Below are 25986 nucleotides of genomic sequence, written 5' to 3'. Positions count from 1 at the left end.
ATTGGACTCTTCTCTATATTGTAGACACATAATCGGCAGCAATCAGCGGGAAAGGAAATTAAAGGGATTGAGGCAAGAACTATGATAAACACACGGTTATCGGTCAAAATAGTACGCATTCACCTCTAGATGTATTCCCCTTAGCCTGGGCGCTACGGTATATACATGGCCAGGCAGTATGACTCTGCGACACCAGGTAAGACATTATAGAGGTTAGAGGCTGGCTATTAACATCTTGCTCGAGCGAATGTGATCAGAATTAAACCAGGGGTGACATACAGGTCAGGTAAGTTCAACGCTGTAAGTGCTGACACTAGAGCTTGTAATATTATTTCAGTCACCATCTCTTCCCTTCAAAACGCCTTCTCTTAATTCCCTCATTAGAATGCATGAGCTGGCATCTTCACCGTGGCAAAAACAAAGCAAGGTTATTCTGATGTTCTGATTTGGATACTAAGGAGCACTACGAAGAATGCCCAGTCAAGAAGTGCCACTTTTCTTGTTCAACACTCATCCTTTGTCGTCCTCATATTTCAACTATCTTACTTCAGCACAGAAGACAGTTCTGTGTCAGCTCTACCCTCCCGTCTCCCCCTCTATTAGTCTGCAGAGTTTGCTAACTGATACACATGACGAGTCCGTAGAAGGGCATATAAATTACAGCACCGCAAGCGAAGCTGAGACTGTGTTGCCTCTCAGTGAGACTTTTGAGCAGGAGAGAGAGAATAACATTGGCTGAGGCACTTTTTTATTTTTTTTAACTAGGCAAGTCAGTTAAGAACAAATTCTTATTTTCAATGACGGCCTAGGAACAGTGGGTTAACTGCCTGTTCAGGGGCAGAACGACAGATTTGTACCTTGTCAGCTCGGGGATTTGAACTTGCAACCTTCCGGTTACTAGTCCAACGCTCAAACTACGAGGCTACTCTGCCGCCCCAACTTAAGTCAGACCTAAAACCCCTAGAATCCTATATATTTTTTAATTTTGTTAAAAATAATTACTTCTGCGAGAAAGACAGAGGCATGTCAGACTTTTCAATTGATATTAATTTATTCCCAACCACAGCGACACGTCAGATACGTACAGTAGAAAAATAAATGCATAACATTTGTTCAGTCAAAACTTAACGGAGAGATGGAATACATCAATTTGATGTGATACAGAGTTGACATAACAAATATGCACAAATGTTTATTTTTATCATCCATCTTTGTTTCTACTCTACCATTACATCCCCATACTCTGATAGGAGTGTTTTAACCCTAGTCATTACAACGAATGAATCTGAGAAAAGGCAGTTAAACCCACTGTTCCCCGGGCGCCGAAGACGTGGATGTCGATTCACAGGGGTTGGGTTAAATGCGGAAGACACATTTCAGTTGAATGCATTCAGATGTACAACTGACTAGGTATCCCCCTTTCCCATATCAGGACCCCTAATGTCATCTGGGGTTTTGATGTGTCTACTGTTTGTCATCCTTCAACATGGGACACTCCATCTGTGTGACAATTCAGGGGATATCTGTCTGCCCATCATCCCAGTGAGGAACCTAATGATATTTCACCAGACTGTAGTTCAAAGCAGGTGTTCCACCAGGATATCAGATACAAAACAATGTGTTTACAACTGACTCCAGAAAGGAACTGTCCAAGGTGCTGAACAGCATACAGATAACAAGGTGCACTTCATAAGCAGGACTATTGACGAAGCAAAAATGTACATTCATGTTTCATCACGTTTTGTACTATGATACCTAGCACAAATGAAATCTGAAATATTTGGTCAAACAAAATGTCTACATATTTCTAGCTATGCCATCACTACCCAGATATAACAGATCACATTCAGATGGGTGTACGGGCTAGATATGAGGAGCTTAGTCCATACTGGCAGTCTGTCTTGTGAAGGCTTGCCCCCCCCCTCTCGCTTACTCAATCTTCATCCCTCTCTCTTTCTCTCCCACCCTAGCTTTCTCTGATGGTTTTGAAAGACATCAAACTAAATTGGATTCTATTTGAAGGCAGCAGCACAGTGTCCTCACATGAAATATACATCTATATCCTTTAAAAGAGTCTAAGCCAGGATGGAGTGGACGGAAGGACATGAAAATAGCTGTGCAGCGACGCTCCCCATCCAACCTGACAGAGTCAGAGGATATGCAGAGAAGAATGGGAGAAACTCCCCAAATACAGGTGTGCCAAGCTTGTAGCATCATACCCAAGAAGACTTGAGGCTGTAATCGCTGCCAAAGGTGCTTCAACAAAGTACTGAGTAAAGGGTCGGAATAGTTATGTAAATATGATATTTCAGTCAAACAAAACATTTACATTTGCAAACATTTCTAAAATCCATTTTAGAATAAGGCTGTAACGTAACTGTGGAGAAAGTAAAGGGGTTTGAATACTTTCCAAATGCACTGTACTTCCAGATAAGGGTCATATACGGAAGGGTCATATTGGTGTGTAGCCCAAACGCTACAAACAGGTGGGCAGATCGGCTGTACCGACTTCAGACGAGCCCCAAGTCTCGCTCTCTCTCTCGCTCTATGCCATAGATCAAACTCCCTCAGCTGGTGTTTCTAAATGAAATCCATCATGGCATTGATTAACTATCATTTGAAATGTCTCAAACTGCCATAGATACAAGAGCTACTGCAGTTTTTTAGATACACATCAAATTCAATTGCAGGCTAGCCCTTTGCTGTGTAACGTATCAATGTTAAATCAAAACTTAAAATAAGTAAATGTTTTCATGGCTGCTGTAGAGATAGAGATGGAGAGCAATCCAGCTGTGTGGCAGTGTATTGTAGCAGATAGCCGGAGCCCTCTCTCCATCTAAATGTTAATGTCATGCAATCCTCCCAGAAACACAGCGGCTAATGAGCAGGTCCACTGAATACAGTCAAGCCAAAAGTAGGAATAATGACAACATAGGAAGCACAAAGATGAAGGTGGGCTTTGTTGACCCACAACCAGCGGTGTAAAGTACTTAAGTAAAAATACAACTTAAGTCGTTTTTTGGGGTGTGTGTACTTTACTCTACTATTTATATTTGTGACAACTTTTACTTTTACTTCACTACATTCCTAAAGAAAATGTACTTTTTACTCCATACATTTTCCCTGACAACAAATGCTTACATACATTTTGAATGCTTAGCAGGACAAGAAAATGGTCCAATTCACACACTTATCAAGAGAACATCCCTGGTCTTCCCTACTACCTCTGATCTGGTGGACTCACTAAACACAAATGCTTCATTTGTAAATGATGTCGGAGTGTTGGAGTGTGCCCCTGCCTAAAAACGGTGCAGTCTGGTTTGCTTTATGAAAGGAATTTGAAATTATTCATACTGTTACATTTACTTTTGATACTTAAGTATATTTAAAACCAAATACTTTCAGACTTTTACTCAAGTAGTATTTTACTGGGTGACTCACTTATGAGTCCTTTTCTATTAAAAGGTATCTTTACTTTTACTCAAGTATGACAATTGGGTAGTTTTTCCACCACTGCAGCAATGTACAGGACGACTGGAAATAGGTATAGCAAGGTCACACACACACACCTGCAACCTCACTATGCCCACCTACATAGAATGTAATAACCTAGCATACTACATACTGTAGGCCTACAAATTCCCAAGGACAAATAGAAGCAGACATACATGCTAGCTACTATGAGAAACAAGAGTATGTAGATAACAGGGACTTTCAGACTGGATGTATGCAGAAGCTAAAGTTTTTCTCACACTTGTCACAAAGCTGCCGTCACTACTAATGATAAATGAGGCCTCTCTAGGCTACAGCCCCCCCAGTTACTTCATAAAAGAAAGAATCGAACCGAGATGAAAGAGTAATATGGATTGTTGATCTGCATGCTTTTAGTTCCACGCTTTGCTCAATTTGAAGGTGTTTTGAAGGCACAGGAGAATTCTCCTTGCCTCCCTCTTGGGGTGTTAATAAGCTTTCCTTTAGTGCCACCCATGATTTATACAGGCGTGAATGGGGCTTTCTCTAGGGGCTTCAAGGTTTTTCTTTGTTGCCAATTTTTCTTTTTCCAAAAGGTGGCTCCATTCAGCCTCTGAAAGTCTGTGTAATTGGGTTTAGTTCATTTAAATGCTAATGTCCTGGGATCTGGAAATGACATGCTGATATCACCTCATTGATTCTGAGAGACACCAAGCTCGCCATTGACATAATGTCTAGAGATTTGAATCAGGGCTCCTTAAAGCTCAGATAACTCAACAGAAGCATTCGTTCCGTCTACATGACACAGATATACTTGCCGATAAAACCAGCAAATAATATAATGTGCTAGGGTTGTGACATGGTCAAAAATCATGACAGTCTTCATCCATAACCGACAGTTATACGGTAATTGTGTCAGCCCTATAATGTACTGTAGTTAACATGTTCAATGGAGTTAAAGGACTGGTTCACTAAATGGCATGTTATAGAAAGGTACAAACACCTTTTCGGCGATTTCATTTGTTTTTGAGAAACTTACCCCAGTCGCAATAGACTTCCTCGTTGCTACTTGTGCATTGTGGGGGCGTTGAAAAACAAGAACGCACCAAAAACGTTATTTTAGAAAGACACTTTATAGTGATGCAGGTCTTTAGATATTGTACACATGAAATTGTGTAATTCAGAACTTTACCCGCATGTTATAGATTTGTTTTTATCCTGTTGCAACTCAAGCAATAACTCTCCCGTCCACTCTAGCAGCAGGCTACACGGAGAATGACCCAGCTGGGTAGGGGAAACAAGTCACACAAAGTGGAATATAGCCTTGAGGATAAGGTTCAGTAGGGTAACAATGTCATGTGTACAACATCTAAAGACTTACATCGATATACATTTAACATTTTACATTTAAGTCATTTAGCAGACGCTCTTATCCAGAGCGACTTACAAATTGGTGCATTCACCTTATGACATCCAGTGGAACAGCCACTTTACAATAGTGCATCTAAATCTTTTAGGGGGGTGAGAAGGATTACTGACAGTGTGTCCGTTTCTAACAGTATTTGGATGTTTTTTGTACACCCCCACACTGCACAATGAGCAACGAGGAAGTCTATCGCGGCTGGGGTAAGTTTCTCAACAAACAAGTGATGATTTCTAGTGTATAACACAATTTCTACACCCTTCTACTGTATAATACGCCATTTACATCAAAAATAGAAATGCACTTCAGAAATAATTAACTAACTCTTTAAGATTATAATTTAGTAAGGGTTTCAAATTGGTACAATACATAGCCTACGTAAAATAGACGCTCACTCCACACAGTGTGTGACTCTCTCCAGCTGTATGGCAGTACCTCATTTCTCTAAAGATTAAAAGTGCCATGTCCTGGTAGCCTTGGCCCTTAAACACTGAAATAAATGTCTCAGCATTCAATCAGCACACTCAGCAAAGCCTATATGACCCAATGCCCTCCTGGTATATGAGGACTGTCAGACATCCACATCTCTCATAGCTGAAAACCATTTCATCTGGGTCATCCACCAGGGCTAGAGGTCACTGACGAGACAGACCAAATCTCCTCCAGCAGCACACAGCACCGTTCATACTTCACACTCGGCCGGGCGGGTCGGGGAGAGCAGGTGGGTGTGATTGCGTTCAGTGTGACGCCAGCAACAGACGGAAGGGAAATAACTGTGGCAGGCAAGCAGTGTACAACGGTTATTGACAGAGGAGCAGGAGCATGAGGAGGAACATGCTCTCTATAAGAGACCGATATGAGTCACACACACTGTGGGAGTTATTCACAGGCGGGGGGCTGGCTCTCTCCGTTTTCCCTCTGCCAGGAAACTGCTCAGCGCACATCAAACGGCTTTCCACCCGAGCTATGAAACCCTCAAAGGCCGAATATCAGAGTGCTCCTCATTTCTCATCCCTGCAGATAAACAGCACACTTTAAAGAAGGCGTCGGATTTTGAAGGACGATGGTTACAAATGATCAACGAGAAGGGTGTTGAATCAATATGCCACTAACCAAGCCAGCCTTGACTGCCTTGGGCCCTCTCTGTCCTCAACACAAAGTAAAAGATCTGGAGGGGAGACCTCTAGTCTCAGATATCACGACTTGGTACTAAGTCATCCTTCCTGCTATGACTTTTATTGAACAATCAAACCTCTATGTGGACCAAGAAATGATTTCCCCTTGAAGAGCCCCATCATTCATTAGACTAGACCGTGCTAACTGAACACCTGGTGGGTAAGGAAGGGTAAATGCGGTGTCTAAAAATACGGAACCGGCGTCCCTCCCATCCCTCCACAGCAGGTAGGTCAGGTGGCCCTGCTAATTACCTAATCTTCCTAGCAGGGCATAATGGTGGCTGCCATCATCACTCACTAACCACTAGAGCATTTGCAAAAAAAACGCCTGATGACTTGCTGTTTTTAACTTCGCTTTTATATTAATGAACATCAGTGCCTCAAGACAAATATATAGCCACAAGCTTCAGTTTTTGAATGAACAATTCTGAATAAATGAAAAATAATCCTACTTTGAGTTCTTTAAATGATGTTCCTAAGTTGTATTTCTCTGTTCACTTTCAGCATTAGACTGAGATGGAGAGTTTGTTATGTCACTTTCAGCATTAGACTGAGATAGAGAAGGAGAAGAGTATTCTGAAGCCATCTCACAGCATGGTATGACTAAGGGTGGGCTCGATGTTGACGGAGATCCCCAGCAAAATGCAGAAAAATGTTTTTTTTAGAAACATGAAAGATTGTAATCACACAGCTTGTCCCTGTGATGCAACGACTTCAAGAAAACACGAAAATCCCCTTTCCAACATACACGTCCTGATGACATACTACAACCATCCTGGCAATTGAAAGCCCACACCAATCCCATGAAATTCAAAAGCATTTTAAACTGTGGACAAGCAACTACACAAAGTGGCCATGTGATGGAATCCCTCTAAACAGTTCAGCGATTCTGAAAGGAAGGAAATACATGGGGCCATACAGGGATGTTTTAGAGTGTAAAAAGCTGTCACAATGCCACGAGATCAAAGAGTAGCCTCTGACTATACTCTCCTCATCCCAAATTCACAGCCACATCTCTCATAACACAATCATAGCACACGGCTGACAGCTCTCCTGCAGGGTTAACATCCTGTACTAAAGGAACATTACCACAGGTTTAAAACGTCAGCTCACAGACACAATTCACACAGAGGTGTCGATTACTGAGTCACTGGCTTACTGGTGCTCTTGCATGCCATCCCTAGGAGGGGTGCGTCACTTGAGTAGGTTGAGTCACTGACGTGATCTTCCTGTCCGTGTTGCCCCCCTCTGGTTCGTGCCGTGTGGGAGATCTTCGTGGGCTATACTCAGCCTTGTCTCAGGGTAGTAAGTTGGTGGTTTGAAGATATCCCTCTAGTGGTATGGGGACTGTGCTTTGGCAAAGTGGGTGGGTTTATATCCTGCCTGCTAGGCCCTGTCCGGGGGTATTGTCGGACGGGTCCACAGTGTGGACCCGTCCAGCTGCAATAGTTGTGTCGGGGGCTAGGGTCAGTCTGTTATATCTGGAGTAGTTGTCCTGTGTGAATTTAAGTATGCTCCCTCTAATTATCTCTCTCCCGGAGGACCTGAGCCCTTGGACCATGCCTCAGGACTACCTGGCCTGATGACTCCTTGCTGTCCCTAGTCTGCCGGGTCGTGCTGCAGCTCCCGTTTCAACTGTTTTGCCTGCGGCTATGGAACAATGACCTGTTCACCGGACATGCTGGCTTGTCCCGGAACTGTTTTCCACTCTCTCCTCTACAGCACCTGTTGTCTCGAACTCTGAATGCCCATCTATGAAAAGCCAACTGACATTTACTCCTGAGGTGCTGACCTGTTGCACCCTCTACAACCACTGTGATTATTATTATTTGACCCTGCTGGTCATCTGTGAACGTTTGAACATCTTGGCCATGTACTGTTATCTCCACCTGGCACAACCAGAAGAAGACTGGCCACCCCTCAGAGCCTGGTTCCTCTCTAGGTTTCTTCCTAGGTTCCTACCTTTCTAGGGAGGTTTTCCTAGCCACCGTGCTTCTACATCTGCATTGCTTGCTCTTTGGGGTTTTAGGCTGGGTTTCTGTATAGCACTGTGACATCGGCTGATGTAAAAAGGGCTTCATAAATAAATTTGATTGAGGTGTCTGTGTGTCAAATATAAAACATATGTTGTTGCTACTTTCTGAGCCAGGTTACAAATCACAAAAATGGTTCACCTGGATTGCTATCTAAAAATCTGATCACAAAGACTGTTTTAACCAAATTACTTCTGAGCAGTAGTTTATTTATTTATTTTGAGATAGCATATGACATTTAAATGATCTGAAAACAGAAAAGCTACTGATAAAAAGGTCTCCATTTGTACTGCTATAAAAATACACCAATGTTCCAGGCAGTAATACCATGCAATAACTGGGGTAGTAATTGTCATCTCTCAAACGAGTTTCTACATGAATCAACTCTCAAACGGATTTCCTTGGGAGCGTTGCAGGCTGAGAGACGTGCCTAGAAGCACCACAAGAGGCAGTAGAGAGAGTTCTCCAACCTTCAACACATCTGATCTTGGACACAACCCGCCAGGGGGCAACTGACTGGCCTTGAACATCAGTATCCTACATGACTGGCTTGCAAAGAAATAAAAGGACACATTATACATCATAAACAGCTGTCTGTGACAGTAGCTTTTGAGGTGAAAACGTTTCTGTTCAAACATAACATTTGAATTAGGCTACTATGAAGACGTAGCTTGCGTCTGTCATTCACAGGACCACAGTCGAATCTAATTATCTTATCTTGATTAAGTGTACAGTATAATGCTGTAAATATGGTAATAGCCATTTATCTGAAAAAACAGATCAAGCCTTATCTGATTCGCTTGTCCCAGTCATAATAATCATCAGCCTGAGCAGAAGGGAAACAAGATCCAAGTACAACCTCTCTCTTGGCTCTCTCTCATCCGCAAGAGTCCAATTTAGAATTCTCCTGCTGCTGCATGAATAGCATCCCAGCAGGCTGCTGCGACACAGTGTTTGTACTTCAGCTCCTGTGGCACACATAAAACAGGAACGAGCAGAGGGGCACCCTCTCTGACGGCTGGGAGAGGGGAGAGGGTCAGGAGAAGGCGGGCCGCCAGGCGCCAGCCAGCCAGAACGTGGAGCTGGTCTCGGACACGGAGTGAGCCCACCTGCTGGGGACCGAGGTGCCTCCAGAGCCGCACACCTTGCCCCAGCGGGCCATTTTAAAACCGGACACCTGCTCTAGGACAGAATGGCCATTTACTAAGTGGAATTTCCAAATGTGAATGTAACGTCACAATAAAGTGCCAGTATTATCACGCAAATGTTATTTGGGCACAGACGTTAATTCAATGTCTATTCCACATTAGTTCAACGTAATTACATTGAAATATGGAAACCACGTTGATTCAACCAGAACAGTGGGTATTGTGTAAAACAACCCAAAAAAAGGTTGGTATTTATTCATCTTTAAAATCAGCCATCATGTTACTGTAATCTAATTTACAGTCATCCTGAAAGCAAGATACACAACATGACCAAAGGTATGTGGACACCTGCTCGTCGAACATCTCATTCCAAAATCATGGGACATTAATATGGAGTTGGTCCCCTCTTCCCTCTTTGCTGCTATAACAGCCTCCATTCTTCTGGGAAGGCTTTCCGCTAGATGTCAGAACATTGCTGCGGGAACTTGCTTCCATTCAACCACAAGAGCTTTAGTGTGATTGAGCACAGATGTTGGGCGATTAGTCCTGGCTCGTAGTCGGCATTCCAATTCATCCCAAAGGTGTTTTATGGGATTGAAGTCGGGGCTCTGTGCAGGCCAGTCAAGTTCTTCCACACCGATCTCGACAAACCATTTCTGTATGGACCTCGCTTTGTGCATGGGAGCATTTTCATGCTGAAATAGGAAAGGGACACAAATTTGGAAGCACAGAATCGTATGTATGCACACATGACTGTAAGTCGCTTTGGATAAAAGCGTCTGCTAAATGCCATATATATATATCGTCTAGAATGTCATATGTTGTAGCGTTACGATTTCCCCGCACTGGAACTAAGGGGCCTAGCCCGAACCATGAAAAACAGCCCCAGACCATTATTCCTTCTCCACCAAACTTTACAGTTGGCACTATGCATTGGGGCAGGTAGTGTTCTCCTGGCATCCGCCAAACCCAGATTTGTCCGTCGGACTGCCAGATGGTAAAGCGTGATTCATCACTCCAGAGAACGTTTCCACTGCTCCAGAGTCCAATAGCGGCGAGCTTGACACCATTCTAGCCGACGCTTGACATTGCCCGTTGTTCTTAGGCTTGTATGCAGCTGCTCGGCCACAGAAACCCATTTCATGAAGCTCCCGTCGAATAGTTATTGTGCGGACATTGCTTCCAGAGGCAGTTTGGAACTCGGTATTGAGTGTTGCAACCGAGGACAGAAGATGTTTACGCGCTAGGCGCTTCAGCACTCTGCAGTTCCGTTCTGTGAGCTTGTGTGGCCTACCACTTAGACTGAGCCATTGTTGCTCCTAGACGTTTCCACTTCACAATAACAGCACTTATAGTTGACCGGGGCAGCACTAGCAGGTCAGAAATTTGACAAACTGACTTGTTGGAAAGGTGGCATCCTATGATGGTGCCATGTTGAAAGTCACTGAGCTTTTCAGTAAGGCCATTTTACAGCAATTTTTTTCTATGGAGATTGTATGGCTGTGTGCTCGATTGTATGCACCTGTCAGCAACAGGTGTGGCTGAAATAGACGAATCCAGTCATTTGAAGGGGTGTCCACATATTTTTGTATATATAGTGTGAAAAAAACAGCAAGGCCTTCATTAAAATTTGTATTGAGCTAAGACTGACATCAAACCCCTAAGACAAAAATTCCAAACATGCTGTCATCAAGCTGTCATCTCACAATTCAACAGTCTTGAAGCAGTTATAATTCCTACCAAGCCTGACTAAAGGACAATCAAAATGTAATCAGAGCATGGTTTGGTCTAATTTAAAGGCCAATTTCAGATTTAGTTGGGCTTGCTTTTATATAGGCTTTCAAATAAATGTATTTCAATATGCAGCAGCATCAGACAGACCGGACATGAGTTGACTCCACTGAGTTTACCAACCCTGACATGTCTCCTTGAGTTTCTATAGAACAACACACCAAAAACAATGAGTGTGCTGTCTGCTCTGTCCTCTTGTATGGCTAGCTCTGGAACTGAGTGGTACACAACAGACAAAGGAAAACAACCCCAAGAGCATCAAAAGCAGACAGTTTTCATTAGCAGTCCATTTTTTGTTCATGATTATGGAGCTGGTGTGTGTGAGTGAGAGGACATAGATCACCTTAAAATTACACAAGTCAACAAAATGCTTTTTTCAAGATTTATCAATGGCTAACGTACTTTATTGCACAGCCTGCTACAATTATGACAACATCTGAAGTAGATGTGGCCACATAATGTTTTTCTCCATATAACACCATGATTTTCAGATACAATTTTGACAATACATTTGTTCAGATTAGATTTATATTCCCAGCATTTAAGCAAAGGAGAATGCAGCGTGTATTGGATAATTAGACACATTTACCCGCATTAAAAGTGTGTCGAACAGGCGGTTAAAAATCCATATTGGTGAATGAGCTCGTTGCAGATGATGAGCCTATGCCATGGTTGCTGTCTGCTGTCTTCAAAAGATGCTTTAGGAATAATGGACCAAAAAACACCTTTCTTTTCGACACACCGGTAATGATAAATCAAGCATTTATTTGTAGATAAATGAAGGCCACACTATCTTACCTGCTGAATTCAACGTTTGTTCTTCGGTCGCTCAAGTCACCTCCCTTTAAGAATTGTGAAAGCTGATGATGCTTCCAAGACACTTGCACGGGATCAGATTACATCGAGAGAAAGCGACCAGCCCCGGAATCTGAAAAATAGAAGTACCAGTTGAAGCGGCCCCGGAACGTGTATAAAGACCCCACTGCAGTTCTCCCCATTGGGTTTCCCACAGAGTTTGTGAAAGAAACACTTGTTTCTCCGGTCGTTACGGTGGAGTGGCGGCAACCAGAGGCGATAGACTCGAACCCCACCCAGTTACCGAGAATGAAAAGATAATGGAAAAAAAATATTGGTTTACAAGAGTGCAGTGCGACCCATGATACAAAACATAATTGGCCATCCTATTTACTTTTTGTTGGTCACAGTTAATTGGCTATAGATTTGCGTTTAGCCTAACATAAATCATGCATGGACGAGAGAAAGAAAACCTCTGAATCATATTATCCCGCTCCCCCAAAAGCACCATTCTGCACTAACTGTAATTTTTTTTCAGACATTTGGAACAACACAAATAATCATAACATTTAAAACCATGTAACTATAAAAATATACACAAAAATAAGACTCATAAATATCAAAAATAAGTAACAAAGATAAAATAAATCAACACATTTGTTTCTGGCACAAGAGCATCAATACATTACCCATCCCCCAACACTGTCAACCAAGAGTCAAGACTAAATCAATTGACCTTGATGGTGTGCAGACTGGTTTTATATTATTAACAATTTTGCACAAACCAGAAAAAAATGCAACAATACGTCTGTGAAACTATATATTCACAGTATTATGAATGAATTGTGGTTTATTTGGTAGCATTTCGTAGAGTGACTAATTTTTCTCATTACATTAGTACTGTACAAAGTTAGAGGTGCGCTATTTAAATAGATTCTCCCGCTCCCCCTACCTCGGGCTTCCAGTGTGGAGACCTGAGGTTAACCTACCCCCGCCCTTTCTCGTACTTCTGAGTGTGAGACCTTCCCAGGCCTGCCAAAAAAAATAGAATCAGGGCGCCCACAAAAACAAGGTTAATTGACCCACAGTCCCACACGGTGATATATCCTTGACGTGATGTAAAAATGAGCGATAGAAAATCGATCGTGCAAATGTCACCATGGGTATAGGCTGCCCATGTCACCTATACCTAAATCCGCCACTGCTTTTATGGTAGTGACAAAAATAACTACAATGTTATTGTTGTATAATTGGATGAGGTCAAATATTTTTTTTTAACCTAAAATTACCAGTCACATAACAGGGTGACATTTCTGTTTAAAAAATATAATAATTTAAAGAAATGTCATTGAATGGGGGAGAGATTGTATGTATAAGCCAGTAATTCTTCCTAAAGCATCAGTGGGCAGCTCATTGAGTGATCATATTTAGCAAAACGACATTACACAACAAAAAGAGGATGAGATTGGAAACCATCGTACTTCATATCACGCAATAAAATCCATTCATCTTTGCCTCCAGTGGCAAGTTATGAATTAATTACAATGCCGTCAGAAAGTATTCACACCCCTTGACTTTTTCCACATTAGTTGTTTTACAGCCGGAATGTAAAATAAATTAAATTGAGATTGTGTGCCACTGGCCTACACACAGTACCACATAATGTCAAAGTAGAATTATGTTTCTAGACATTTTTACAAATGAATTAAAAATGAAAAGCTGAGATGTCTTTAGTCAATAAGTATTCAATCCCTTTGTTATGGCATGCTTAAATAAGTTCAGGAGTAAAACTTTGCTTAACAAGTCACATAAAAAGTTGCATGGACTCACTGTGTGCAATAATAGTATTTAATATGATTTTTGAATGACTACCTCATCTCTGTACCACATCCATACTATTATCTGTAAAGTCCTTCAGTCGAGCAGTGAATTTCAAAAACAGATTCAACCACAAAGAGCAGGGAGATTTTCCAATGCTTCGCAAAGAAGTGCACCCATTGGCAGATGAGCATGGTGAAGTGATTAATTATACAATTGGATGGCGTATCAATGCACCCAGTCACTACAAAGATACAGGAGTCCTTCCTAACTCAGTTGCCTGAGAGGGATTTCACCATGTGGCCAATGGTGACTTTAAAACAGTTACAAACTTATATGTCTGTGATAGGAGAAAACTGAGGATGAACCACAACATTGTAGTTACTCCACAAAATTAACCTAATTGATAGAGAGAAAAGAAGGAATGCTTTATCTTGAATACAAAGCGTTATGTTTGGGGAAAATCTAAACACAACTGAGTACGACTTAATATTTTCAAGCATGGTGGTGGCATCGACAAGGACTACAGTTTTTTTTAAATAAAAAGAAATGGAATAGAGCTAAGCACAGGCAAAATCCTAGAGGGAAACCTGATTCAATCTGCTTTCCAACAGACACTGGGTGACACATTCACCATTCAACAGGACAATGTAAAACACAAGACCAAATATACACTGGAGTTGCTTACCAAGACAACATTGAATGTTCCCGAGTGGACCAGTTATAGTTGACTTAAAAATCGTATTGAAAATCTATGGCAAGACATGAAAACATCTTGACAGAGCTTGAATCCTCTTTTAAAGAATAATGTGCAAATATTGTACAATCCAGGTGAACAAAGCTCTTGGAGACTTACCCAGAAGGACTCACAGCTGTTATCTGTGTCAGAGGGTTGAATACTTATGTAACCAAGATACACCACCAGTCAAAAGTTTTAGAACACCTACTTATTCAAGGGGTTTTCTTTATACATTGTAGAATAATAGTAAAGACATCAAAACTATGAAATAACACATTTGGGGGGAAAAAAGTGTTCAATCAAAATATATTTTATATTTCAGATTCCTCAAATAGCCTGCTTTGCACACTCTTGGCATTCACAACCAGCTTCATGAGGTAGTCACCTGGATTGCATTTCAATTAACAGGTGTGCATTCTTAAAAGTTAATTTGTGGAATTTCTTTCCTTCTTACTGCATTTGAGTCAGTCAGTTGTGTTGTGACAGGGTGGGGGGTATACAGAAAAAAGCCTTATTTGGTAAAAGACCAAGTCTATATTATGGCAAGAACAGCTCAAATAAGCAAAGAGAAATGACAGTCCATCATTACTTTAAGACATGAAGATCAGTCAATAAGGGACATTTCAGGAACTTCGAAAGTTTCTTCAAGTGCAATTGCAGAAACCATCAAGCGCTATGATGAAGTTGGCTCTTGTAAAGACCGCCACAGGAAAGGAAGACCCAGAGTTACCTCTGCTGCAGAAGATAAGTTGTTCTAGGCACCAGACTGGTGACAAATTATTGGCAAAGCTACTGAATGTGCGTATTTCACATCAAATTAAACTATTACATGTTTAACACCACAGAAAGTCAACAACATAAAACACATTGCCTGAAATGTAGTTCCAAAACAAGAGCCTGACTAATGTAATTAGGAATATATGCTGAGGGCTATGAATTGATATTCATGCGGAAACTGTGAAGAGGTTCCTTTTGCATTTCTTCACTCCAATTCCTAACAGCCTGGAGAACTACGGCATTGAGGAAATAAGAAAAGCCTGCTGCAACACTAAAGATAAGACTGGACAGGCTTCTTAAAATGTTCATGCAATTAAGCGTAAATGCTTTTAGTACACTGAAACAACCTTATTACACTCAATATGCTTATCAGTTCATACATTTTTATATTAAGACATTTGTCCTGTTGCATAGCAAGTTCAAATTAGGTTTCCAGAAGTTGCAAATCAAAAGGCCATTTTGCTTTTCTTCACAATGAGAGAGCATTCCTCTGAGAGCCAGCTGAAAGGTGCATAATTATTGAATTCGCTCCAAATAAATATTTCCACAGCAACTCTGTTTAAATCCGTGTGAAAATAAGAGTTGTTTCACATAAAAACATTTATCTATCTACACGTGAAAATGAATTAATACATGTGAATTTCCTCACCATAAGTGCTTAGAGTTGATCATAGAATTTATTCACAGCAGAGGCAAATAGAAACTTAGTTTTAAGGCAGATAAAGCTTTTTTTTTATTTTAAAGGAAAACAAACCAATACACTACCGGTCAAAAGTTTCAGAACACTTATTCATTCAAGGGTTTTTCTTTATTTTTGACTATTTTCTATATTATAGAATAATACTGAAGACATCAAAACTATGAACTAACACATATGGAATCATGTAGTAACTACAAAAAGTGTTAAACAAATCAAACTATATTTTATGCACTCAAATGCATTTCAATTAACAAGTGTTCCTTCATAAAAGTTAATTTGTGGAATTTCTTTCCTTCTTAAAGCGTTTGAGCCAATCAGTTGTGTTGTGACAAGGTAGGGTGGTATAGAGAAGATAGGATAAGGATAAGTTCATTAAAGTTACCAGCCTCAGAAATTGCAGCTCAAAGAAATGCTTCAGAGTTGAAGTAACAGACATCTCAACATCAACTGTTCAGAGGAGACTGTGTGAATTAGGCCTTCATGGTCGAATTGCTGCAAAGAAACCACTACTAAAGGACACCAAGAAGATCATCTTACACCCAGTCACCTTTTGGGGTGACCAAAAAACCAGAGCAACGGACATTAGACCGGTGGAAATTTGTCCTTTGGTCTCGAGTCCAAATTGGAGATTTTTGGTTCCAACCGCCATGTCTTTGTGAGATGCGGTGTGGGTGAACGGATGATCTCTGCATGTGTATTTCCCACAGTAAAGCATGGAGGAGGAGGTGTTACAGTGTGGGGGTGCTTTGCTGGTGACACTGTGATTTATTTCAAATTAACCAGCATGGCTACCACAATACAACATCACATCTGGTGTGGGCTTAGTGAGAGTATCATTTGTTTTTCCAACAGGAAAATGACTCAACACACCTCCAGGATGTATAAGGGCTAATATAACAAGAAGGAGAGTGATGGAGTGTTGCATCAGATGACCTGGCCTCCAGAATCCCCTACCTCAACCAAATTGAGATGGTTTGGGATGAGTCGAACAGCAGAGTGAAGGAAAAGCAGCCAACAAGTGCTCAGCAATATGTGGTAACTCCTTCCAAGACTGTTGGAAAAGCATTCCAGGTGAAGCTGGTTGAGAGAATGCCAAGAGTGTGCAAAGCTGTCATCAAGGCAAAGAGCGGCTATTTTTATATATATTTTGATTTGTTTAACACTTTTTTTGTTACTACATGATTCCATGTGTTATTTCATAGTTTTGATGTCTTCTCACTATTATTCTACAATGTAGAAAATAGTATAAAGAAAAACCCTTGAATAAGTAGGTGTTCTAAAACCTTTGACCAGTAGTGTATATATTATATTTCATAGATCAATGCCCTGCTATTATACATATAAAAAATGTTACCTTTGCTATCATTATTACTTGTGGAAAAAGCACAATAATAAATCCATTTTCAAACCGGCTAATTGTGAACTACAGAGTTTATGAGACCTGTGGGTATTCAAGCTTGCTCCAGTTCCACAAGTACACCATCACAGTCTTTTGGGTGGAGGAACATGACAGGTTTCCCATGAGCGCCTATCCGTGGTTTAGCTGACAGGGTTCTAATGTTCCTAGCCTTCAGATCCACTATCGCTGCATTGATATCATCAACCTGAAATCACAAAAATAACATACAATATGTTTAGATTAGAGAACAGATGAGGGGACAAGGATAGAGAGAGTGAACACAACCCATTCATGTGGGCTGAACAGCATATGCAGCATTGCTAAGACTGACTCACCTCAATGCAGATATGGTGCATCCCACCAGATGTGTTCTTCTGTAGGAAGCCTGCAATGGGGCTCTTGTCCCCGAGTGGGTGCAGCAGTTCCAGCTTGGTGTTACCCAGCTCCACAAAGACAGTGTAGACTCCATGTTCAGGAAGGGGAACTTTATCGCTGACCTGAGCCCCCAGTACATCTCTGTAAAGAGCAGTGGCTTTCTCCATGTCTGGCACAGCTATAGCGATGTGATTTAGCCTTCCCAGTTTCCATACAGATCCTGGAATACCTTGGCAGAATGGTGTTGAGTTTGAAATTGTCCTCAGCATTGGAGAACAAGTGTGACGAACACATTTTGAGAGACCTGTAACTAAATAAATACATTATTTAGTTCAGCCATACTATGCCATACAGTTTTTTGATGAGTACGAATCGTATTTGATTGAAAATGCTACCTGGATAAGTCAAGTAGCTAGCAACAGGAAACACTTGCTAAAAGTAATTCTGCACTAACAACGTTGGATTTAGCTGACTTTGTTTTGTAGCCCGAGATAAAGGTCTAAAGAGACTGTTTCTTACATGTGAAACAATATTTATCAGCTGCAAGATGGCTAACAACAACAGATAGCTATCTATACGTACGTGCAACCTTCAACACCGACGCCGCCATATTTTCGAAGATTCGTGCAACGTAGGATAGCGAATGGCTTTGAATGTCAAGACAATGGGGATACACGTATATTGCTTTTCAATTAAACCCCGTACATTGCCATTGTAAATACAGTTATTTGGGATATTAATGTTGTCTATCCAGCTAGCTACGTCTAAACCTGACCTGCTATCCGGAACTTCATAGCACAACAGAGATTGTTTCCGGGGGTAGAATATTTTCTTGTTATACACATGTTCCCATGTGAGCAAAAACGATGGCTACCGGGGACATAGGTAACACATTGGAGGGCTGTTTAAAGCTACTCAACATAAAGAACTGCACATCCAGAACGTGTTCTTATGTAAGTGCAACATTTCTATAATAATATCTCGATATGTTTAACTTAAAATCAATTAATTCACTTGCTGCCATCGTTACACAATGCTAAGGCTATCTAGCATCTATCAAACCAACGTTTATTTGACACTATTCGTGTGCCGAATAGTTTTTATTTTATTTATTTATCCGTTATTTTACCAGGTAAATTGACCGGGAACACGTTCTCATTTGCAGCAACGACCTGGGGAATAGTTACAGGGGAGAAGAGGGGAATTAATGAGCCAATTGTAAACTGGGGATTATTAGGTGACCGTGATGGTTTGAGGGACAGATTGGGAATTTAGCCAGGACACCGGGGTTCTACGATAAGTGCCATGGGATCTTTAATGACCTCAGAGAGTCAGGACACCCATTTAACGTCCCATCCGAAAGATGGCACCCTACACAGGGCAGTGTCCCCAATCACTGCCCAGGGGCATTGGGATATTTTTTTAGACCAGAGGAAAGTGCCTCCTACTTGCCCTCCAACACCACTTCCAGCAGCATCTGGTCTCCAATCCAGGAACTGACCAGGACCAACCCTGCTTAGCTTCAGAAGCAAGCCAGCAGTGGTATGCAGGGTGGTATGCTGCTGGCGACAGGTGAAGGTAGACCTTACAGTGAAATGCTTACTTACAGGCTCTAACCAATAGTGCAGGGGGAAAAAGGTGTGTGTGTGTGTGTGTGTGTAGGTAAGTAAGTAAAGAAAAAAAAACAACGGTAAAAAATCATTTGAAAATAACAATAGCAAGGCTATATACACACACCGGTTAGTCAGGCTTATTGAGGTAGTATGTACATGTAGGTATGGTTAAAGTGAATTTGCATATATGAAGAACAGAGAGTAGCAGTAGCATAAAAAGAGGGGGTGGTGGGACACAATGCAGATAGCCCGGTTAGCCAATGTGCGGGAGCTCTGGTTGGTCGGGCCAATTGAGGTAGTATGTACATTAATGTATAGTTAAAGTGACTATGCATATATGATAAACAGAGAGTATCAGCAGCGTAAAAGAGAGGTTGGGGGCACACAATGCAAACAGTCTGGGTAACCATTTGGTTACCTGTTCAGGAGTCTTATGGCTTGGGGGTAAAAACTGTTGAGAAGCCTTTTTGTCCTAGACGTGGCACTCCGGTACCGCTTGCCATGCGCTAGTAGGGAGAACAGTCTATGACTGGGGTGGCTGGGGTCTTTGACAATTTTTAGGGCCTTCCTCTGACACCACCTGGTGTAGAGGTCCTGGATAGCAGGCAGCTTTGCCCCAGTGATGTACTGGGCCGTACGCACTAACCTCTGTAGTGCCTTGCGGTCGGAGCCTGAGCAATTGCCGTATCAGGCAGTGATGCAATCGGTCAGGATGCTCTCGATGTTGCAGCTGTAGAACCTTTTGAGGATCTCAGGACCCATGCCAAATCTTTTTAGTTTCCTGAGGGGGAATAGGCTTTGTAGTGCCCTCTTCACGACTGTCTTGGTGTGTTTGGACCATTCTAGTTCGTTGTTGTGGACACCAAGGAACTTGAAGCTCTCAACCTGCTCCAGTACAGCCCCGTCGATGAGAATGGGGGTGTGCTCGGTGCTCCTTTTCCTGTAGTCCACAATCATCTCCTTAGTCTTGGTTATGTTGAGGGATAGGTTGTTATTCTGGCACCACCCGGCTAGGTCTCTGACCTCCTTCCTATAGGCTGTCTCATCGTTGTCGGTGATCAGGCCTACCACTGTTGTGTCATCTGCAAACTTAATGATGGTGTTGGAGCAAGCAACCATCTGCAAGCATTCCCTGTTTGGTTAGCTCGAACACATCATCAAATATTCTTAAAGATAGCCCAGCAGCACCGATTCACTTGATTCTAGTAATTTAGCTACCCTTGATTAGTGTGGGTACTGGGATAGAACAAAACCCTGCACGCCCTGTGGTTTTCAAGACCAGGGTTGGTTGAAGAAGACTGTTAACGTTATTAACCACTACTACTTGAAGAATACTGTTACAACAATTGCTTTTTGTATTTTTTCTTTGTGTATAGTGTTCACTTAGTGAAGAAATAGAAGAGGAGATGAGAGATGGAGATTTGGAAGATGAAGATTGGCAAGGAGAAGAACCACCCATGCTTAAAACTGCTATGGATGCCTTGAGAAGGGATAACACAGACGAGGACTCTGATATAGATTTTGATGTGGACGCATTAGAAAAACAAGCTCAACAGAAGAAATGCTCAGCAGGGAGAGAGTCAAATCACTGGGTCCTCCATCAGAGGTTGATGACCAGTTCTTCAAGCTCTCAGAGATGGAGTCCTTTCTGGATGATATGGACAGAAGGGAGGGGAAGGAGGGGGATGGTGATGTAGACTACTTCCAGGACTTGCCTTCTGGGGATGAAGATGATGGCGTAGACCTCTTCAGTGAAGATGTATCTTCCAAAAAAAAAACAAGCACAGTATGTATCATATAGTTTTTCTCTCTGCCAGACCTAGCTACTATTCAGCTACTTGTGTTTGGTGGTGTTTCTGGTCATTATTGTAGACAAACACACTGAATTCCTATTAATGTATTATGCTCTTTCTGTAGCTGAAAAGTTCCAGGAATCTGAAGTACAAAGACTTCTTTGATGCTGTGGATGATGATCCTGTGCAAACAGCTGACCAATCAGTATGGATGGACTGCAAGAAGATGATGATGAAGAAGAAAATTAGTAAGTGGCTGATGCAGGAATCTCATGTGAATGTCAGGGTTGGAATTGCATTAATAGGGAATATAGGGCAGGGATATTTATTTTGTACTTAAGATAAGAGTTGTTTGTTCCTTTGCTGTTTTAGGGACTTTGTTGAGGATGACGGGTGACCTTTAACCTACCTGCAGAAAGTGATGACAGTGAGGGAGAAGACATGGCGGACATCTTTGGAGGAAAGTCTCAAAATGCAACAAAACCTGAATCCAAATGATCCTTTGAGAAACGACAAGACAAAAGCAAGCTTTTCCTCGAGGGCTGTTTTAGAATATCTAAATTAGGTTGGGTGTCATTTCATTGACTTTTTTTTCATCTGCCGTATATATAACTTTATGTAGCAGACTAATGAAACTAAATTCTTACCTTACACAGATGGCTGAAAAGATCCAGGATTTTGAAAAGGCTGCCATGGGAGAAAAGCCATGGCAACTAACAGGAGATGTGTCTGCTCAGACTCGTCCAGAGAACAGCCTTCTTGAGGTGGATGTGGCATTTGACTCTGCCACCAGGATGGGTACGTACCACATGCTTGTCAGTCTGTTCAGTTTAAGCTGTCAGTCCCATTGGAGAAGGTTTAGTATTTTACTTACTGCAAGTTTGTGTGTCGGAGAGGGTGCTTGTTCAGTCAGGTAACATTTGCTATGTTTTCTCTCAGCCCCTGCTGTAACAGAGGAAACCACTTTGCAGCTGGAAGACATCATCAAGCAGAGGATTAAAGACCAGGTCAGTGTCTAGACGGGTCGGTTGTTTAGCAACAAAAACGATGCATGCTCATCTATGGGGCAAAACAGACTGGGTTGGCTTAGATGTAAACTATATTTAGTCGCCAATGTTTATTGAAAACATACATTTTCACAATGAGAATTGTCTTTCAAGTACATCGTTATAGTTGTTGGTTAGCTAGCTAGTGAATTTGAGACATTTTAGCTTAGACATCAGTGAAAACACCTCAAAACAAGACATAGTATCGAGAATAAGATGAAACTAGCTGAAAAGAGTCACCTATGATTCCCCACATGGCAGCTTCTTGTCATTGTTGATAACTACTGTATCTGGCCATTCAGAATCACAACAACACACCAACGTCTGCACCACTTAATCGCGTGCATCGTTTTCGTGACGTTGTCAGCTAACCCGTCTCTAGAGACAACTCAATCTTGACAACAAACTGAACAACTATTTTCAGTTGAGTCCAGCTGAATATGTCATCATCGTCTCATTGTGAGTAAATGGGTCGAACAAGTATTGTTCTATTTCTTTCCGATGTAACCACATTGGGACATTTCAAAGGCAATTTTATTTTCTGACTTGTATTTTTTTCCAAGGTGTGGGATGATGTGGTGTGCAAGGAGAAGCCTACGGAAGAGGTATTTGAGTACAAGAAGAGGCTGACTCTGGACCATGAGAAGAGCAAGCTGAGCCTTGCAGAGGTTTATGAGCAAGAGTACCTCAAGCAGAATCAGGTAGTTATTCCATTATATTTTAGTGTGAACATACTTGGCTTTTCTCTATATTGCAATTAATACATTTTTTGTTTGTTGAATGAATTATTTATAATATTTATATCTATTTCCCTTGTATTTCAGCAGAAGACACAGGACGAAGAAATTCAAAAGCTTGTGGATTCTCTATTCCTTAAACTTGACGCTCTCTCTAACTTCCACTTCACACCCAAACTGGTGAGTTTTCCTGTCAATGTTTCCATGTGCCCTGGATACTGCAAAGCTGCAGCTGGCTCAAAACAAAGCAGCAGGCCTTACCCTTAACTGCACACACAGAACTAACATCAGCAACATGATAGTCTTTCATGGTTAACGGTTGAGGAGAAATGGACTACTTCTCTTGTAGTCTTTTTAAGAAACAGTTGTGTGTTGACAATGCCTAACCTTTTGTATAATCTATTTGCATAGACTTCAAACAGACATGCATGAAACTCCACTATGGGTTTCTTCATGGTACCCAAACCAAAAACAGATTTATTGTGTCACCCAGTTATGTATAGAGCTATGTCATTGTGGAACGCTCTGCCACCAGAGGTTACACAGGCAAAAAGCAAGTTTAGCTTTAAAACATCATCTTGTATCACAGCACTGCTCCTCTTTCTAAAGATCTAATTGAACTGTACCGTATATATGAATAGTGTATAAGTAGTATTTTTGTTGTCTCTGTGTCTTTCCTATATGTAACTTATAAATAAAAAGAAGAATTAATGTCTTGTGTTCTTGTCTATTACTGTTCTGTACTTTGTCATGTATTTGTACGTTTTATGTGGACCTCAGGAAGAGTAGCTGCTGCATGTAGAGTAGCTAATGGGGATCCTAATAAATTAAACACTGTAGCATTTGCATGACAACCATAATTTATGCTTGTCTTTTAAATATGGTATATTCAAGCAATAAGGCACGAGGGGGTGTGGTATATTGCCAATATACCATGGCTAAGGGCTGTTAAGCACGACGCAACGTGGAGTGCCTAGAAAATACATGTTTTTTCATACCTGTGGTATACAGTGCTATACAAGAGCTTTCAGACAATCAGGGTTTGAAGAACCCCGTTTATAATGAAGGATTGTGTACAAATGGAAACGCTTTTTACACCATATTGATATGTTTTACCTTTTCTTTGTGTCCTGCAGCCTGTTCCTGAAGTGAAAGTTGTCTCCAATTTGCCTTCTATTGCTATGGAGGAAGTTGTGCTAGTAATGCCACTATTGGCTCCAGAGGAAGTCAAGGTTAGTCATACATCCCTTTCCAATATGTTTAATGTTATGAGAAATCATATTCTAGTAGAGTACACTGACGCGTACAAAAGCATTCAAGTGTTGAAGTCAACCAATGTACTTCTGTGTTGTCTACCATATTAGCCTTTTAGTAGATTATTCTGAGGACAGGGTTACACTATTTCCTTTCTGATCTTAAGAGAAGAACAAGGCTGGCGACGTGCTGGTTGACTCTGAAAAGACCTCCACAGACAAGAAACGAGAGAGACGCAAGAAGAAGAAGGTGAAGAGCATCAAGATGAAGGAGAAGAGACGGAAACTGAAGGACAGAACTGGAGAGAATAAGAAACAATCAAAGGCAGAGGTGGCAGAAAACCTCAAGAAACTCACAAAGGGAGGCAAAGCAACATTATTAAAGGTCAGTGTTTTCTTGTTCTCTTCATGTCTCATTTTTATATTTAGTTAACCTTGTCTTTCAAATGCAAGCACCTCCATTATATTTCTTTGTGATCAATATAGACTGATAGGGCCATTGTGTTCTCCACACATTTTCATTTGTATTTATTACAATAAATAGGATTCAGCTGTCTGTCACAGTTGCAAATAGTTTCTTAAAAAATATATTTTAAAATTTGTTCTCTGTTCAAGGATGAGGGAAAGGATAAAGCTCTCCGCTCCTCCTCCGCCTTCTTCTCCCAACTACAAGACCAAGTGAAGAGCCAGATCAAAGGAGCCAAGGACCCGGGCTCCAAGAATAAGAAACACAAAAAAGTCTCAGCCAGCAAACTCAAGTTGTAGCATTTATTATGATGCATGTGTTATGATAATTCATATTTCTTGGTACAGATTTTTTTTAAACATGAAGCTGCAATTTGTTAAACAGTGGTCGATAGTTTGTAATTTGCAATAATAATACAAAATAAAAAAACTTGTCATGCTGTAATTTATTCTGACTTTATGTGACCAATTAGATTAACATTCACAGTCCTCTTCTGGCTGTGCCGGGTGGAGATTATAACAACATGGCCAAGATGTTCAAATGTTCATAAATGACCAGCATGGTTGAATAATAATAATAAGGCAGAACAGTTGAAACTGGAGCAGCAGCACGGCCAGGTGGACTGGGGACAGCAAGGAGTCATCATGTCAGGTAGTCCTGGGGCATGGTCCTAGGGCTCAGGTCCTCCGAGAGCGAGAAAGAAGGAGAGAATTAGAGAACGCACACTTAGATTCACACAGGACACCGAATAGGACAGGAGAAGTACTCCAGATATAACAAACTGACCCTAGCCCCCCAACACATAAACTACTGCAGCATAAATACTGGAGGCTGAGACAGCAGGGGTCAGGAGACACTGGCCCCATCCGAGGACACCCCCGGACAGGGCCAAACAGGAAGGATATAACCCCACCCACTTTGCCAAAGCACAGCCCACACACCACTAGAGGGATATCTTCAACCACCAACTTACCATCCTGAGACAAGGCTGAGTATAGCCCACAAAGATCTCCGCCATGACACAACCCAAGGGGGGGCGCCAACCCAGACAGGATGACCACATCAGTGAATCAACCCACTCAGGTGACGCACCCCTTCCAGGGACGGCATTCGAGAGCCCCAATAAGCCAGTGACTGGGACCCTGTAATAGGGTTAGAGGCAGAGAATCCCAGTGGAAAGAGGGGAACCGGCCAGGCAGAGACAGCAAGGGCGGTTCGTTGCTCCAGAGCCTTTCCGTTCACCTTCCCACTCCTCGGCCAGACTACACTCAATCATATGACCCACTGAAGAGATGAGTCTTCAGTAAAGACTTAAAGGTTGAGACCGAGTTTGCGCCTCTGACATGGGTAGTCAGACCGTTCCATAAAAATTGAGCTCTAGGAGAAAGCCCTGCCTCCAGCTGTTTGCTTAGAAATTCTAGGGACAATTAGGAG

At 41.6% G+C, this 25986-nt stretch overlaps 2 protein-coding genes and 1 pseudogene across 4 annotated transcripts in view; 1 reads left to right on the top strand and 2 right to left on the bottom strand.

Moving 5' to 3' along the window:
• Positions 1-12240, bottom strand: part of apba2b (amyloid beta (A4) precursor protein-binding, family A, member 2b) — a 76666-nt gene extending 64426 nt beyond the window's left edge. Inside the window, exon 1 of one of the 2 annotated variants that reach the window (XM_035786852.2) lies at positions 11840-12240. The gene's annotated coding sequence lies outside the window, so the exon portion shown is untranslated. The remainder of the gene's footprint in view (positions 1-11839) is intronic. The other variant, XM_035786856.2, reaches the window with a different exon arrangement.
• Positions 12241-14965: 2725 nt separating this feature from the next.
• LOC118393788 (methylmalonyl-CoA epimerase, mitochondrial-like) lies at positions 14966-18447 on the bottom strand. Of its 2 annotated transcripts, none has more exons than XM_035786851.2 (3): positions 18227-18447; positions 17605-17948; positions 14966-17474 (listed from the first exon to the last, which is right to left on the bottom strand). In XM_035786851.2, exons 1-3 carry the CDS (start codon positions 18252-18254, stop codon positions 17322-17324), a joined length of 525 nt encoding a protein of 174 aa, XP_035642744.1. In that variant the 5' UTR covers positions 18255-18447; the 3' UTR covers positions 14966-17321. The 2 variants fall into 2 exon arrangements, with proteins under 2 accessions (XP_035642744.1, XP_035642743.1); XM_035786850.2 differs by having other exon boundaries at positions 17605-17954; positions 18227-18445.
• A 9-nt stretch (positions 18448-18456) lies between these two features.
• On the top strand, positions 18457-24996 carry LOC118394149 (U3 small nucleolar ribonucleoprotein protein MPP10-like; annotated as a pseudogene).
• Positions 24997-25986: the final 990 nt, after the last annotated feature.

This window comes from Oncorhynchus keta, chromosome 14, assembly GCF_023373465.1.
Source record: "Oncorhynchus keta strain PuntledgeMale-10-30-2019 chromosome 14, Oket_V2, whole genome shotgun sequence".
Taxonomy (NCBI): domain Eukaryota; kingdom Metazoa; phylum Chordata; class Actinopteri; order Salmoniformes; family Salmonidae; genus Oncorhynchus; species Oncorhynchus keta.
Note: the sequence above shows the minus strand (reverse complement) of the source record. Positions and strands in the feature narration are given on the sequence as shown.

Bases quoted from the DNA above. Each gene is read 5' to 3' on its own strand.
- LOC118393788 (XM_035786850.2), bottom strand. From the start codon at position 18,254: ATGGCGGCGTCGGTGTTGAAGGTTGCAC. The intron at 17,955-18,226 runs GTACGTATAGAT...GTATTTATTTAG, and splicing joins GTCGGTGTTGAAGGTTGCAC to TTACAGGTCTCTCAAAATGT. The intron at 17,475-17,604 runs GTGAGTCAGTCT...TTGTGATTTCAG, and splicing joins TGCACCATATCTGCATTGAG to GTTGATGATATCAATGCAGC.